At 45.5% G+C, this 18,046-nt stretch overlaps 1 protein-coding gene across 3 annotated transcripts in view; it reads right to left on the bottom strand.

Moving 5' to 3' along the window:
* ZMAT4 (zinc finger matrin-type 4) overlaps window positions 1–18,046 on the bottom strand; it is a 346,711-nt gene that overhangs the window by 198,355 nt on the left and 130,310 nt on the right. For all 3 annotated transcript variants that reach the window (XM_067722052.1, XM_067722051.1, XM_067722050.1), the window contains exon 3: window positions 14,329–14,418. In XM_067722052.1, the coding sequence (XP_067578153.1) occupies window positions 14,329–14,418 (90 nt within the window). The remainder of the gene's footprint in view (window positions 1–14,328; window positions 14,419–18,046) is intronic.

The raw sequence follows: 18,046 nt of genomic DNA, 5'->3' as shown, positions 1-18,046 counted from the left end.
GATGGGGATTGGATAGCAGCCAAGTCAGGACAAGATTAAAGTGTTCCACCAAGCAAAGATCTGATGTGCAAATACCAACACCATATTTTTCACTCTTTGAATTAGTTTAGGTTCCTTCGAACAAGAATGCTATTGGACACTGCAATATTTCCTCTCAGTTTGTCTAGTTCCTTGGCCATCGCTTAGGGCTTCTACAGAAAACGTACCTCTCAGCAGCGTTTAGTTCTGGATACAGACCACTAGGTCATTCTAACCAGTCTGTATGTGTTTCTCCCCCTATCAAATGTAGCAGCAGAAAGACACTCAGCATCATCTGGGCTATTAGAAAGGAGAAGAAGGTAACAGGCATAGAGCATCTCTCCCCCACCAGGCTCTGGGGGGCTCCCTACTTCACGTTTACATTATCACATGCATCCTTCTCAGTAGTCCTGGGTTGTTGGCAGCATTTCTCAGATGAGGAAGCATTTCTCAGATGAGGAAGCTAAGTCTTAGAAAAATTAAAAAACTTGACCATGGTCACCCAGCTAGCAGAAGGCCAGGTTCAATGCCAGGGATGTTCCCAAAGCCTGTGACTTTTCCTTTATATTACACTGAATCAGGTGGCACTCCAGCATCTAAAACCTCCGATTTTCTACAGGTCTGTAAGGCCATCAACCCTTACTAGGGACCTGGCGGAAAAAAGAACGTGACCGGGATGCCCCACCAAACACTGCTCCAGCCCACGGCAGGCTCTGAGTGGAAGATTTCCTTGAGTCACTCCCATAAAGAATGTTCTACGGGAACCTAGCACTAACGATGTCAACGATATATGAAATGGTTGAGCCAGGAGTGAAAGTGTGTTCTTAAAAATAACGAAAGTCAATGCATCAAAGCCTGCCACCAGGAAGTGGGAGAATGAGAAAGAATTAGATGACCTGCCCCAAACCTTCTTTATCTCATTTGTAAAACAGGCACAGTAAATGCTCACGTTGAGAAAATGTTCTGAGACTGACATAAGCTCACATGTGCAGAGCTCCCAGCTCAGTCTGTGATATGGGGCACGTGCATGAGTGAGGTTTGGTGGATCCAAGTCCAAAAAGCCATTTTACTGCAAATTAGTAGAACTCAGCACATCATCCCTATATTCAAAATGTATTTTGCAAGGCTTTCTGGTATTTATCAGGAGACATTCATCATTGTCTCAGCATGACCTGCAGCAAATCTAGGTCACATGAAGTTAAAATGTACCTTGTATTCCAATGTCACAACCCCTTTTCCGGTTCTAAGGCAAGAAGAAAAATATACATATATTCCTAAATGAACACATCAAACTAAACAGAGCCAAACGGTTGCAAGACAGAAGGCAGTGAAGGAAACGGACTTCTTTGTTCTGCAAGAATAATATTCTGAGCATGAGGAATGCCCAGAGGTGACAAAGGAGAAACAGAACGGGCACTGGGGGTCATGTAACAGGGTGACAGCAGGCGTGATTTATGACACGGCTGCACGAGGGTACAGACTCACGGGGCTTTGTAGGACAAACCAGGGAAGGGAGGCAAGATGCCCTCACACCCCTCCCTGCAGCCAGGGAAGAGATGAAGATAAATGGACGCAGACACAGAAGGAAAGAAATCTGATTAAACATGAGTGATAAAATTCTCAGGATAGAGTTGGGATTTCAGAGAAAAACAAACTGATGTTTTGTGAGATTCTAGAATGTTAACCAAGGAAATCTATCTATCAGGGGAAAAAATAATTGAGACAGGGAAGATATGTTTGCAATACAGACACCTAAAAAGAGGAAACACAGCAGAAAGGGAGGAGAGAGCTGCAGATCCCAGCTGTCACGCGCCAGCGAGTCACCTGTGCCTGGAGGTGCCCGGAGGCTCCTGTGTACCCATGCTACCTACCCCGAAAAAAGCCAACATAGAAACTAACATTTCAGAGCTGAAATCAACTGGAGAGAGACTATCACAGGTCAAACAGCTCCTTGGCAATCTGTGGTCACCAGAATTCTTTTATTCAAACTACCCTAAACAAAAATATCTTGATTCATTTTCAAGGGCCCAAGTGGTGTGCAAAGTGAGAAGACACACACTAGGGAATTTGATCCATACCCTTCCAAGTCTTTTTTTTTTTTTTTACATCTTTATTGCAGTATAATTGCTTTACAATGGTGTGTTAGTTTCTGCTTTATAACAAAGTGAATCAGTTATACATACACATATGTTCCCATATCTCTTCCCTCTTGTGTCTCCCTCCCTCCCACCCTCCCTATCCCACCCCTCCAGGCGGTCACAAAGCACCGAGCTGATCTCCCTGTGCTGTGTGGCTGCTTCCCACTAGCTATCTACCTTACATTTGGTAGTGTATATATGTCCATGCCTCTCTCTCGCCCTGTCACAGCTCACCCTTCCCCCTCCCCATATCCTCAAGTCCATTCTCTAGTAGGTCTGTGTCTTTATTCCCGTCTTACCCCTAGGTTCTTCATGATATTTTTTTTTTCTTAAATTCCTTAAGGTCACCCAGGAGGCATTCTCGATCTCTTCACCCCTGAGGCAGCACCAGATTGTCCTCTAGAGAAGGACTTCCTGACTATCAGGTCCCTTTTGTCTTATGGCTGAAAGGGGGTTGGGATCTGGGAAGGACATCTACCTCTGTGAGTTGCACACCAACTCCTGCTCACACAGCCTTGATTTCTGGTAAAATAGGATCAAGCCTCCAAAAGCAGACAGGGGAAGGCAGGCAATGCCTAGCAGCAGAGGTGTCCACTGAGAGGGCAGTAGGGTTTGGCAAGGGGAAGGATGGAGTCAGGACGTGTAGATGGTTATTAGAAGCAACTTATGTCGGGACCAGCTTGTGCTATGAGAGCACACCCTCCAAGGACCTGCCTCTCCCTTTCTTTAGGTTTTTCCTTTTTGAATATGACCCCCATGGGACCAAGAACCTGGTCAAGATTCTTGTGGAAACTGTCCATAACCCTCAGGTTTTCTTGAACAAAGCCCATTCACAAAATATTCTGTTAACAAGACCACTTTGATAGGTATATAACTAAACTATGATTTCATGGAAATGTTCTAGAAGACTTTCTATACAATTGATCATTTTTTTATTAAAACTATTGTTTAAAGTCTTAATTGTTTTAAAGAAAAAACAATGGGGCAATAGCTTATTATGAAGATACGAACAATCATTTATGGAACCCCTCTGTGTGAGGTGCTAAGGTACAAAGGTGAGTAAGCAAAGCCCATGCACTCAAGAAGTCTAAAATCGTGCTCTCTGGGTCCTACCATCTCTGCCTTTTAAACAAAGGAAGAATGGGATGCACCCCCTGGGAATCACTGGACCCAGGTCCCGCGACCACACCTAAACTGTTCCCACCTTTTAAATAATCCCATCCTCCTGCTAGAGGCGTATTATCTAACTACTGCCAACTTCCGTGTCCCCTCTGGACACCTGCAATAACTTCCTGCTGGTATCCTTCATTCAGGGTACCGGGGTTCTGGTAACTGTCCTCTCCCCAGCCCCTCCCTTGGTGACTGTCTTGAACTCACTCAACGCACTGTCCTGCCTTTGGATATCAGCACACCAGGAGGGCACCTCTAGCCCACGCTTCTCTGGGCTCCACCCCCTGGGCTGGCCCCTGGGGGTCCTCACCCTCCAACAGAGAGGTAGAAAGACTTGATTAGGAAGAAGCTCTGAGGACAAAGCCCCACCCCACCCCCATCCCTCTCCTTTGCTGCCCCATACCCCTTGGCTGGGGGCAAATTCACCTCTGCTCCACTTTAGCCCTGCTCTGCCTGGAGCAACATGGACAAAGGGTTTCGTCAAGTTCTTCCCTGCTTCTCAGACCTTTCTGCTCTCTGGGTCACAACCTCAAGGTTATTGTGGCGGGGTTGGGGTGGGGGTACGGTGGGAGCGGCAACCATCCAGTGGTGTAAGTTCTAAACTTGGAAGTCATTCAGAAACCACCTTCTCTTTCATATCCATTATCCACTTCATCCATTTTTACCTACTTCATTGTCCCTCAGATCTATTTATTGCTCATTTTTCTCCACTGCCGTCGCCCTCATCCAAGGCCATACTCTTTCAGTTGATAAAAGCAATGTTCACATACTGAGGTATGGGGCAGTCATTCTGGCTTAATTTGATAGCCCGTTTGTGGCTATCACAGCTACTTTATGCATCTGCTTTAGTTATTAAGGAAAAGGGTGCACTGACCAGAAGTAAAGAATGTCCATGTTAAAAATAAAGATGAAACGCCCCCCTTCCTGGGACACCCATGCCTGTGCTCCTTCCATGATAAGACCCCCTTCCTGGGACACCCATGCCCGTGCTCCTTCCGTGATAAGACCCCCTTCCCAGGCGCCAAGGCCATACTGACTCGCTGTGTGTGTGCTGATCTGGTGTTTTGAAAACCTAAAGGAATGTATCCCTGACTTGTTTGATGTTCTTTGTTCGGACAAGACATAAAACTGTGCTGAAAACCATGCTTCTCCAGAGCAGTTTGTCAGAGTAATCTAAGAGCTGTCTTCTGGGCTATAGCCCTCAGTTTGGCTCAAATAAAACTCTTCTACTCCTATGATAGACTGTTTATGGATGATTTACATGGACACAGGAAACGATTGAAAGTCTGATACCTGACAGTTCAAAGTAGACGAGACTCTTCTTTCCATCAATCCATCCTCTGCACCTCACCGCACGGCTTCTAGCCATGCTGGCTTTCTTGTTATTCCTTAGACGCTGTGATGTCTCTGACTGCAGACGCTTTGCATACGCTGTTCCATCTGCCTGGAATTCTCCTGTCTCCCCTCACTGCTCTGACTAATCCTTACTCAGAGAAGACCTCCCTGATGCCAAAGACCTTGTGATTTTCCCATTCTCTACTTTTCCACTACGTTCCTTCATTTAGATATCTGTGTGACTTTTTACATCAGCTTCCATATCCCACACTATCCTGTAAACACTGTAAACAGAAACTGTATCTGTTTCATTTGCTATTAAATTCTCCGTAATTAACACAGCACCTGACTCTTGGTAGACAGCCAATTAATATGAAATATTAAGTAAATGAAGAATATATAGTAATTCAGAGCTCAGAGTCGAGAGCTAAACTGTACTGTGTTTGAACCTTGGCTGTATCACTTACAAGGTGTACGATTTTGGATGAGATACTTGACCAAAGCTTCAGTTTTCACATCTTTTTATTTATTTATTTATTTATTTTGTGGTACGCGGGCCTCTCACTGTTGTGGCCTCTCCCGTTGCGGAGCACAGGCTCCGGACACGCAGGCCTAGGGGCCATGGCTCACGGGCCTATCCGCTCCGCGACATGTGGGATCTTCCCGGACTGGGGCACGAACCCGTGTCCCCTGCATCAGCAGGCAGACTCTCAACCACTGCGCCACCAGGGAAGCCCTTCACATCTTTTTAAGATGGAGACAATGAAGATTCCTACTTGCACTTGTAAAGTTCAAATGAAATAAATACCAACTATTTAGTAAAGGGCCTGACACATAAAAAGGGCTTAATAAGTTGTCTGCTAAGGAGAGGATATATCCAATGATAACAATATAATAATGGGATTACAGAGCACAGGAGGAGGCCACAAGGCTTACAGTAATCAAACACCCATGACACTACCTCCACCTTAAAAAAATTACTTCCATAGCTGTCATTTTGGGGAATTCTTTCCTCTCCTCTGAATCAGATTCTAGATGGAAGTAATAACTATGATATATATATTTTTAGTATAAATGAGCTTCAGTACCAGAGTCCCAAGCTACAGACCTTGTCGCTGGCCTAGGAAGTTGTATACAGCTTAAGTGCATACTAGACACTCACATCTGTGTTTTCATTTAAATTATCATCTGTGTGTTTGTTTAACAAAAGTGTTACTCCCCTGTTGGGCACAGTTTGGAGAGGAACTACTAGGTTTTTCAGGACATATCATTGATCTGTAGTGACAAGAAAAGATATTCTACATCAGGGCTGTCTCAGAAAACTCAGGAGTCCTGGTTACCATAAATTCAGTTTGGTGGGAAGATGGCAGAAGAAACAAACCATCCTCATTGTTTCCACAGTGTGGCAGACTTCAAACTGATTCTTACAACATAACCCATTCATAAATTTCAATCTATCCTATTGAAAGAAACAAAACAAAATAGCAAAAAAGTTCCCGTTCAGGGGTTGGGAACGATACCCTACAACCTTCAACCTGCTGGGCCCTAAACAAAACGAAACTCTGGAAATGAACAGAAGACAAGGCAGCTTTAGAGTCTGGAATGTTCCAAAGGGATCATTCCTATGAGTAGGGAGAGGGATGACAACTCACCTCCTCCTTCGCCAGAATCATCCACTTCACACAGGGGTGGGCAAACATTTCCTGTGTGGCGGCCAGAGAGTAAACATTGCAGGCTTTGTGGGACAGAGTCCTCCACTGCAACTACTCAATTCCGCTGTGTGATGTGAAGAGAGCTCTAGACAGTATGGAGTGCATTAAGTATGGCTGTGTTCCAATAAGGCTTTATTTATGAGCATTAATTTTTGAACTCCATGTAATTTTCATGTCACGATGTATTATTCTTCTTTTGATTTTTTCCAAACATTTAAAAACGTAAAAACCATTCTTCACTTGCAGACCTTACAAAATAAGTAGTGGCTGCATTTGGCCGGTGGCTATGTTCTGACCCCTGGCTTAAGACACATAAATAAATATTAAGTCACACCTATGGATTTCCTAATTGCTCTTCGAGTCTTCCAGATGTGAACAGCAGGCCTGCCCCTAACTGGAAGATAGAAGGTCGTATATTGCACTGCACAGATGAAAGAATGGAACTAACAGACAAATAAGTTTTTTAAATCCCATGAAGGAACATTTTACACACACTTTACGGTTTATTACACAGCTTCGCAAACAGGAAGCTTCTAAACAAGCAGGGCAGTGCCTGTAATCCCTGATTATAAAACTATGGCAGTGAAGGTTTAGAAAGTTCAAAGCAATGCTGTAAAACTAATAGGCTGCGGGAAAGAATCCCCACTTCTAGCTCTAAATGTGCCACTGGAAGCCAAGGCGCAGCATCCTCAGTAGATGCACCCCTCTTTGAGAATCCCCATGAATCCAGCAGCAGACCAGTCGAGAAAATGGAAAACGTTGACAAAGTAAATGTCAATATTATGCACAGTATGGGTCTGTACCTTTGTCTACCATCCAATCTCCACTTTTGTCTCTACTGCTGTGCTGGGAGAATACTGTCCCCCCAAATTCAGGTCCACCTCGGACATGTGGCCTTATTTGGAAATAGGGTCTTTTCAGATGTAATTACGATGATGTCACACTGGATTATAATAAGCGCTGAATCTAATGACTGGGGTCTTTTTTCGAAGAGGAGAGGACACCCAGAGATACACACAGGGAAGAAAGCAGACGGGTGTGACTCAGCCGCAAGTCAGGGTACACCGAGCGCTCTCAGCAACCACCAGCAGCTGGGAGAGAAGCGTGGACCTGACTTTCAATCAGCCTCCAGAGGGAGGTCCTGCCTCCACCCTGACTTCAGATTTGTAGCCTCCAGAACTGGGAGAGAATAAATTTCTATTGTTGTGAGCCAAGCAGTTTGTGGTCATTTGTTACAGCAGCCCAAGGAGATGAACACAGCCACCCACTAGCACTTTGTATCTAGAAATACCTTTGAATATTGTTTCCCTGAAGACATCACTCATGTCGAGGCCACACTTAGAAGAGGCCTTTCCCACCCTTCTTCATTAGTATCATCCACATCCCACACTTCAAGAATCAGCTCAGGGTCACTTTCTCCAGGAAACACTGTCCTGCCCTGTCCTGCCAGAAGAGATCGGGGACCCCTCCCCTGTGCCCAGATGGTAGTGAGAAAAGAAATTTTCACATATTGAGGTATGGGAAAGTCATTCTGGCTTATACAGAAGTTAACGTGAATTTTATGCTAACTAAAACAGCCTGTTTGTGGCCTATCAAACTTATGCTGTACATCTGCTTTTTTTTTTTTTTTAAGATGTTGGGGGTAGGAGTTTATTAATTAATTTATTTATTTTGGCTGTGTTGGGTCTTCGTTTCTGCGCGAGGGCTTTCTCTAGTTGCAGCAAGCGGGGGCCACTCTTCATCACGGTGCGCAGGCCTCTCACTATCGCGGCCTCTCTTGTTGTGGAGCACAGGCTCCAGACGCGCAGGCTCAGTAGTTATGGCTCACGGGCCTAGTTGCTCCGTGGCATGTGGGGTCTTCCCAGACCAGGGCTTGAACCTGTGTCCCCTGCATTGGCAGGCCGATTCTCAACCACTGCGCCACCAGGGAAGCCCCATCTGCTTTAATTATTAAAGAAAAGGGCACAGTGACCAAAAGTAAAGAATGTCCATGTTAAAAATAAAGATGAAATGTCTCCATTCCTGGGACACCAATGCTCGTGCTCCTTCCATAAGACCCCCTTCCCAGGCGCCAAGGCCATACTGACTCACTGTGTTATGTGGTGGTGGGTTTTCTTCTTCTGTGTTTTTTTTTTTTTCTGAAACCTTGACGGAAGGTATCCTGATCTGTTTGATGCTCTTAGTTCTGACATGACATAAAACTGTGCTGAGGGCTTCCCTGGTGGCGCAGTGGTTGAGAGTCCGCCTGCCGATGCAGGGGACGCGGGTTCGTGCCCCAGTCCGGGAGGATTCCACATGCCGCGGAGCGGCTGGGCCCGTGAGCCATGGCCGCTGAGCCTGCGCGTCCGGAGCCTGTGCTCCGCAACGGGAGAGGCCACAACAGTGAGAGGCCCATGTACCGCAAAAAAAACTGTGCTGAAAACCAAGCTTCTCTGGAGCAGTTCCTCAGAGTTGTCTGAGAGGCTGTGTTCTGGGCTCAAATAAAACTCTTTGCTATTCCTATTATAGATTGTTTATTGATTATTTTTGTGGATGGTAGCCTGGACACATGTTTAGGGTAGTGCCTAGCACACTGTATGAAAAGACATGATTTGCACATTGAAGCCCCGACTAGATCCTGATTTCTGTTGAGGAAGGTTCCATGCCCTTCCATCTTTGTGCCCCCAAAACTTAGTAGATGCTCACCACCTGTCTCTGGGAGTGGCATGGTTAGCTAGTTTGCAGGGCCAGAGGGAATTTTATTTTGTTGGGTTTTATGTTTTCCTAGCCTTGTCTCTGCCACTCACCAGCTGTAAGACCAGAGTCAAATGCCTTAATCTCGATTTCAGTTTGCTTCTCTATGGGGATAATGCTAGCTCCTGCCTTATACAGGAGGTGTGAGGATGAAATGTGTTGATGTGTATAAAGCATTTAGAACTTAAGTGGGAAGCACCTGATAAGTGCCAGTTACTATTATTACTTTGCCCCAGAACAGCAATATTCTCTGGCTATGGACCCAGCAATGGCTTCCATGACTCCAAATAAGATACAATTTCAAGATACGTGGAAGAAGCCCAGGAATAAGATTTAGGGAAGCCGGGAGGGTCTTATTCTCAGGCCTGACAAATTTGGACAAGTCATGGTATTTATTTGGGCCTTATTTTCACCTTTGTAATTACGGGGTGGGAGGGAGGTTATATCAAGTCCTCCCAACCTGAAACCCAGGATATTTAGGGGCCTGTGAACGTGATAATGGAGGTTCTCAAGCTGCGCTGAATATTTCAGACCTAAGGGAAACCATATAAATATTTAGGAGTGATAAGTTCAATCACACTAACCAAATGTCAAGTTTCTCCACTTAGAAGAAATTGCATTAATTCCATGTAAACACACTGTTTATTTAATACCAACTGGCAATTTGGGTTGGCAGTTACTTACCTTTACAGAATGAAAATAAAAGTAAAATTAAATCACCTTTTTAACTTAAAAGTGCTATTTCCCGGGGCTTCCCTGGTGGCGCAGTGGTTGAGAGTCCGCCTGCCGATGCAGGGGACACGGGTTCGTGCCCCGGTCCGGGAGGATCCCACATGCCGCGGAGCGGCGGGGCCCGTGAGCCATGGCCGCTGAGCCTGCGCGTCCGGAGCCTGTGCTCCGCAACGGGAGGGGCCACAACAGTGAGAGGCCCGCGTACCGCAAAAAAAAAAAAAGTGCTATTTCCCAAGCAGACATTTTTTTTTTCAAAGCATGTGACCCATGAGTGAGAAGATAATAAAAAGGACCATTGGTAGAATACCGAAGCTCTCGGTGGACTAGATAATCTTTAAAGTCCTTTTTGGCTCTCATGCCCGTGGGATTCCTGAACATTTCTCTAAGGCAATCAACTCTAACAATTTATTTCGCATTGAATTTTACTCTGTGGCCTCAAGGGGACAATGTCCTGCTCTAAAATTTCAGGGAAAAAACACAGAATCCCCAAATGAGGATTCTACAGAGTAAAGCAGGGAATTTAAAATGCTGGAAAGGCCAGAAGACAGAAATGAAAATAAGTGTTTAAAAAGCAACGACAACAAAAGGTCAAATGACCTGGAATAGAAATGGCAATGGCCCTGGGAAAAATAACAGGCGCTTCTGTTCATCTGTAGGTAAATTCAGAGTTACTGTGTATTCCCAGGCTGCCATTACCCATCAATTTTAGGGATCACTGTAGGCCCAAGGTTCATGTGTGGTCAGGGTTTGGAAAATCAACAACAAGTTTTCTATTTTCAGAAACACTCCTTTTGTTGGATATTCAGGGCAGGCATAAAAGTGTTCTCAATCAAGTAACACTAGGATGCAAACCACAGACCCTGGGAGCAGGGGAGTTGGAGAATGGGCAAGACTGGAGAGGCAAGTGGACCAAAGTATTACATCCTCCCAAGATCACAGGTGCTGGTGGAGAGAGGATCAGTAATAACAATGCCTGCAGAGGGACTTCCCTGGTGGTCCAGTGGTTAAGAGTCCGCCTTCCAATGCAGGGGACGTGGGTTCGACCCCTGGTCGGGTAACTAGGATCCCTCGTGCTGCAGGGCAACTAAGCCCACGCGCTGCAACTAGAGAGCTCACGTGCCGCAACTAGAGAGAAGCCCGTGCACTGCAAGCACAACTAAGACCCGACACAGCCAAATAAAAAATAATAATAATGCCTTCAGAAAGCACTTTGCAAACAAAGTGCTATATAAACGGATTAGTTCAGTTGAGTCTTAGGATGAACCTGTACTTTAGAGATTCATACCCTCATCCCCATTTTACCACCCTGTGGAAATAAACAACCACCAAATGGGAACAAGAAAGGCTATAGCAAGACAGCCAGCCAACATCACCTGCATTTGGAGGAGACTCGAAGGCAAGCAGAGAAGTGGAGAGGAGCTTCATAATGGAAAAGGGGTAGGTTTCACCCGTGCCCTGATTGGAGGCTGTTGGCCTGGGGAAACTGCAGGTGGGCCACCTAGAATGGGGCAGCCTATGTGATTGGTTAGGGGTACATATTTGGCTTTTTCTGGTTGGTCCTAAGTTGGAAACAGGGACAGAAATTAGGGAAGCTGTCAGCTATTCATCAGGCCTGGCCATTCGAGGCCTATTGTTACAGGGCTATTTTTTGACTTCCTGGGTTGTCACTAGAGAGGTGGTCTGACTTCCTACAAGTCTGACTCACAGCAGGCAGGCTTCTGGGCCAGTTACTGGATATCAATGGGTTGGTTTTCTGGACTGGTTGCTGCAGGTTGTGGGTCACAGTTCTACTTTTAGATATGTTCTGGCCATTGTCGATTTGTGTATTTAGTCTTTCAACCCTTAGGTGTGAGTCTGTACCAGAGAACATTGGCCCAAATAGTTACCAACATCAACTCTCAGGGCCCTGGAGAGGGGCTGGGGGTACCTTCCACACAGCATCCAATGCATCAAGACGCCTAATGGAAATGATCTCTTCCTCCTGTGAAATGTCCGTACAGCCTATTAAGGCAACAACCATCTCTTTCAAAAAGTAAGATCATTATGTTGCTTTTCCTACTTACTTATTTGCTTCCAGACAATGAGTAACAAGTCATAGAAAATGATTCAATCAACAAATCACTGGTAGAGCTAAGTTTTCAAAATCCAGGAAAAAGTTCTCCAAGGGGCCTTTGGTAAAGTACCCTTGCAAACACTTCTTTCTGTAAAATCTGAACCTCTTCCCCTCTATCAACTGACCCCAAAGAGCCTGGCAGAACCGGCGCCTGAGTGGGGTGAAACATGGATCCGACCAGAGCAGCAAAGATCGTGTCCTCAAGGTCACAGCTGGGGTCACAGCGCCCCTTTCTGTTTGCTTGTGCAGGGGAGCAGAAACAACCCCCCCCAAATAAGCCACTTTGGCATATTGATTTTAATGGAGCTACTTAAGAAACAGCAAGGTCCAAGAAGGATACTCTGACCATCCTTTGTCCCCCTGAAAGCAGGAAATAAATCTCCCATGTAAAAGGCACCTTCCCTGTACCAGGAGGTAGACAGACATCCGTATCACCAAAGATACGGAATTCGGGGGGGGGGAGAAGCCTGTATAAACCAACCTTGTTATTCCTTCACTAATTTGCTACCCCAAGCCCAAAAGCCTTTGTCGTGTCAATTACTCACAAATTTATTGCTTTGCTTCTTTGTCTAAAAAGCATAAAAGTTGCCTGTTTTGGTCACCTCCCTGAGTCTCCTATCTTTGGGGCTCCCACATGTATGAAAGGAAATTTGTTCTTCTGTTCATGTGTTTTATGTCATTTTAATTATTAGACCAGCCAAGGAACCTAGAAAGGAAAGGTTTTCCTCCCCTACACCTGATGGATTACTCGCTAGGAGCTCAGATATCAGTGCAACATTCATGATTAGAATTTGAGTGGATAGAAAATAATCTGTGTTCCAAGAGCTAACTGTCAACTGTCCGTGAATCCTATTGTTTCGGACTCTCAGCATTAGACGCTAAATGGCTATTGAATAAAGGGATACATCACTGAATAATTTCAAGAGGAAATAAAAAACCTCATTCTGTTCTCTCTGTTAATAGACAGCTGATGGAGGGCGGGACTCCCACGTGGTTACAGGATTCTGAGATCACATAAAAGCTGACTTAGGCCAACTGTCCTGTGTCTTAATAGGTTCTTTGGCCAGGGATGCACCCAAGAAAACACCTGCCCTCCCCCATTCTCATGTCTCCATCTGGTACCACCCATCCAAGCCCAAAGACCCCAGCTCACATGCCAAACCTGCAGTAACACCTTCCCTGGTCGGATGGCCCTGGCATGACTCACCCATTTGTCTCCATGGGGCTTTGTACAAATGTTAACAAACACCTACACTGTGGCATCAGAGCTATTTTTTATACAATGTTAACCTCTCTCATTATATTTAAGTCTCTTTAAAGCCACAGGTCTGTGGCTTACGTGTCTCTGTTTCCTCAGTGGGCAGTGAAGAAAAATCCACCGCACCCAGATGAGTCTATATGCGAGCACCTCATTCTGTGATGCTAGACACAGGCTCAGAACCTGTGGACCCTGCCAGCTCTGCTGCTTGCTCCCTTTGGTCACATGCAGTCACCTTTCTCTCTCTGTTTCTTCTGTGACAACAAACAAGTACAGTTTTTGTCCAGTCTCCTTGATGATCATGTATTAATTTTTAATAAGACTGGCATCGATATGGCAGCAGAAGGAAAACAGGATCACAAGCACAGCGAGAGTGTGGGGTGTGGACTCTACATCCTCAGCCTCTCAGCCCTCAAAGGGTGAGGAGTTTCTGTGTTTCATCGGCAGTTTTTATCACGGAGGGTCTCTGCCATGGGTGGATAAGAATATTCCACTCATTAGGAAAAGGGTCCCCTGGTGGGAGGAAGCAGCATTTCTCTCATCAGTCTTGGCCTTGGCCTGGCTAAGGGAACCCCTTTGCTCTGACCTTAAACCCTCAGAGCAACTTTCTAATTGTCATTTGTCTCCCTAAGTAAACATTCCCTCAGGGAAAAGTGACGCTGATCAAAGCCCTGAATATTTTTGTTTGCAAGATGTGCACAGCTTTCATTATAAATGAACAAATGGCATTCTGCTTTACACACCAAAGGAAACATACATTATGTAGAAAGCAAAGCATCTGATCTTTCTGACAGGTTTGCCCTTAGGTCATGTCTTCTGAAGGTGCCCGCCTCCCCTCAGCCAGCCTCTGTCTGTCTCAGCCCCTCTGTCTGTTCTTTTCTATGTGAGGTCCCAGCACAGTACCATCAAAAAGTCTCTCAACCCCATACTGGCAAGTTCTGGCAGGAAAAAAGGAAAAGACTTGCTTACATGTCATATTTTCTGTAATATTTAATGTGAACGATTTCAACTCACTTAGCTTTCCCACTAAGCTGGACATAACTGCAATTCCCAGACCTGCAAAGTTTTTAGCAAACAGAACAAATTATCCAAGGATAACATGTGGCATCAGATACTCACATTCTCTGATCGGAGCCTCTTTGCGGGACACCCACCGTCCCTGGGGTGAAGCATGTAGTATAGTCGGACTTTACTGGCATGTTTTCGACTCTGGGAAGAAAAAGCAGAAGCAGATACTGTGAAAGAGAAGGCATTCTGAATCCTTGGACACATAGCCAGTGACTGCAAATGCCCAAAAGGACTTTGCTTAGAAAACACTTGAAACAACAAGGTTCTCACTGCAGAGCACAGAGAACTACATTCAATATCCTATGGTAAACCATAATGGAAAAGAATATTTTAAAAAGAAGGTATATATATGTGTAACTGAATCACTTTTCTACACAGCAGAAATTAACACTTTATAAATCAACTACACTTCAATTAAAAAATATTAAAACTGAAAAAAAAGAAAACACTTGAGCAGGTTCCTATGGGTCCCATGGGGTGAAGGTTCAGATAGGTTAAGTGACTTGCCCAAGGTCATCAAGCCAATATAATTTCAGGATTAGAAAACAGAGTTAATGAAGAAAGGCGAAACCATTGGGATCTTTTTTTTTTTTTCCTTTTTTGCGGTACGCGGGCCTCTCACTGTTGCGGCCTCTCCCGTTGCGGAGCACAGGCTCCGGACGCGCAGGCTCAGCGGCCATGGCTCACGGGCCCAGGCGCTCCGCGGCATGTGGGATCTTCTCGGACCGGGGCACGAACCCGCATCCCCTGCATCGGCAGGCGGACTCTCAACCACTGCGCCACCAGGGAAGCCCACCATTGGGATCTTTTAGCCTGGAGTGAATGTTTAATTGTCTTCAAAGGTAAGACCAGGTCAGCAGAGGGAATAATACAAGGATCAACTGTGATGAAGAGCTAGGTCCCCAGCCCCTCTCTCACTGCAGCTGCCCTGCCCTAAGGAGCCAGGGACAACGCCGCCCTGGGATGGCGACACGCACACGGCACCTCCAACCAAAGCCTGATCAGAGCCAAGCTCCCCGCAAGCAGGCAGATGCAACTGAACAAATGAAGCCCCACCTCCTGCAGGCCAGCAGGACTATGAATTCCATCTGTCCTGACTGCTCTGTGTCCAGTGTGGAGAAACCGACCCCTTCTTTATTTACTTATTTATTTTTTGCCTTTTCTGGGTTATTTCTTTTTCTTATTTATTTATTTTTATTGGGGTATAGTTGCTTTACAATGTTGTGTTAGTTTCTGTTGTACAACGAAGTGAATCAGCTATATGTATCCCTATATCCCCTCCCTCTTGGACCTCCTTCCCACCCCCCCATCCCACCCCTCTAGGTCACCACAGAGCACCGAGCTGAGCTCCCTGTGCTATACAGCAGGTTCCTGCTAGCTGTTTTACACATGGTAGTATATATATGTCAATCCCAATCTCCCAGTTCATCCCACCCCCATGTCCACATCACCCCCATGTCCACACGTCCGTTCTGTACGTCTGCGTCTCTATTCCTGCCCTTCTTATTTCCATCTTTCCTCCTTCGCTGAAGTGAAAGCCCATCCAAACTCCCCTCACCTCTAAACAACACTGCAGTTCTAACTTCTAAGTTGCTACCTGAGGCAGGATGGTGGGCTGAAAACACCAATAAAAGAGTCAGAAGTTCAGAACCCCAGTTCCAGCCCTACCACTTTCTAGCTGCATGATATTGAACAAGTCGTGATATCGAACAAGTCGTGATATCGAACAAGTCACTTACTCTAATTTGTAGCCAAAACGAGTGTCACTTTCTCCATGTACAAAATGAACACAATGATATTTATTAGGGTTTCCATGAGAATCAAATGGGACATTGTATAGGAAACACTGTAATCCACATAACGCTAAACATCGCTCACTGCAGACTGCATCAGTCCTAACTTCGAGTTCTATGTGATCTCTATAATATGAATTCTCCTTGAATCCTTTGCTACCGGATTCCAAGTCCCCCATCCCCTTCCTTTACTCAGAGATTTTTTCCCTCCTTTTCCAGTCCTTGGTTCCACTTGTCATTCTTTACAATTGGGTTCTAGCCAATCTCCTGAATAATGGTTTGCCTTCATGGATTAGCCACAAAGGCAAAGTGATTTTCAGAGAATACACAGCAAATTGCATCTTGTTTACAGGACGTAGTGTAAATCCTTTCTGTCTGGTTCTCCTCATTTATCACTTTTTTAATTCCTTCATTTTTCCTGGAGCCCGAAGACTGTGCTTCCAAACAGTCCCTGGACCCTTCTAAGGTCTTTAAATGGGTTTTAAAGTGCTATCAGAACATGAAAAATACTAGAGACGTAAAAAAGTACTGAAGTGCGATTTTAAAATATATTTATAGTCCTTTCCAGGTTGTATCTTAAGTTTTGTTTGTTTGTTTGTTTGTTTTGCTGTACGCAGGCCTCTCACTGTTGTGGCCTCTCCGGTTGCAGAGCACAGGCTCCGGACGTGCAGGCTCAGCGGCCATGGCCCATGGGCCCAACCGCTCCGCGGCATGTGGGATCTTCCCGGACCGGGGCACGAACCCGTGTCCCCTGCATCGGCAGGCGGACTCTCAACCACTGCGCCACCGGGGAAGCACTACCTTAAGTTTTAATCAAGGTTATCTGGAGTCTTGTTTGCCTGGAAGATTGGTAAGACAGAGAAATGGAACCCTATATGAACCCGTGTCAGGCGATTTCAACATCATTGTTTAGTTTCTGCATATTTTTGAGAATGATGCCATGCAAACTAGCACTTCTCCTTTTGCAGATAAATATGTTGATTCCTAAAATGTGTACACCTTTCCTACAGGATTGTGGGGTTTTTGGAGGTAAGGGGTAGTGGGAATATTAGGAATACTGCTATAGTCAAAAAAATAATAAAATTAAAAGAAGATGTCGGGCTTCCCTGGTGGCGCAGTGGTTGAGAGTCCGCCTGCTGATGCAGGGGACACGAGTTCGTGCCCTGGTCCGGGAAGATCCCACATGCCACGGACCGGCTGGGCCCGTGAGCCATGGCCACTGAGCCTGCGCGTCCGGAGCCTGTGCTCCGCAACGGGAGAGGCCACAACAGTGAGAGGCCTGCATACGGCAAAAAAAAAAAAACCCAAAAAACAAAACAAAACAAAAAAAAAGAAGATGTCAAAATCTCCAGGACGGTGAACGTGGCCACAGAGCCTGGCTGGTGAAGCGCACACACAGAAGGTAGTTGGTGCAAAGACAAAGTGATAACAGCGTGCGCTCAAATGGGGCTGAAGTAGGTTTTCAATTTTGCATTTGTTACCATAGAAGAACTTCTTATCACAGTCCTTGCAGCATCGATCTACCCAGGGAACAAAATCATGGCAAGATTGGAAATCTCACAATGCAGCCCGTTTTGTGCTTGGGCTTTTTTTCCCTCTTTCCTAAAATAAACCATTTCTTTCAAAAAGACTATTTCCAGCAAAGACAGAGTTCACTAGGCTATTTACTTGCAGTTTGACAAAACTAGTAAAAACCCATTAGCTGGAAGAAAAAAACAAAAGGGAGTAAAAGGGCAGCTCGGGTATGAAGCCATTAGTGATGAGCGATGCTGGGTTCGACGAGCCTTCTTCGTGATTTTGTTCATCGAAGGCTAGTTTTTCTCCTTCAGCTTCCCAGCCTCCAGGTTTGATGGAAGGACTGCCTTGCCCCAGTGTCTGGGTGAAAAGAAACGGAGTCTTGGCAAACACAACCTGATTGTAGATTGATGGGGGAGGCGTGCTGGCTCACCATTTAGCCGCATCCGTTCTGCCTGGTT

The sequence above is a fragment of the Pseudorca crassidens genome, chromosome 21, assembly GCF_039906515.1.
Source record: "Pseudorca crassidens isolate mPseCra1 chromosome 21, mPseCra1.hap1, whole genome shotgun sequence".
Lineage (NCBI taxonomy): Eukaryota > Metazoa > Chordata > Mammalia > Artiodactyla > Delphinidae > Pseudorca > Pseudorca crassidens.
The sequence above is the reverse complement of the archived record's forward strand: the minus strand, read 5'-3'. Positions and strand labels throughout refer to the sequence as shown.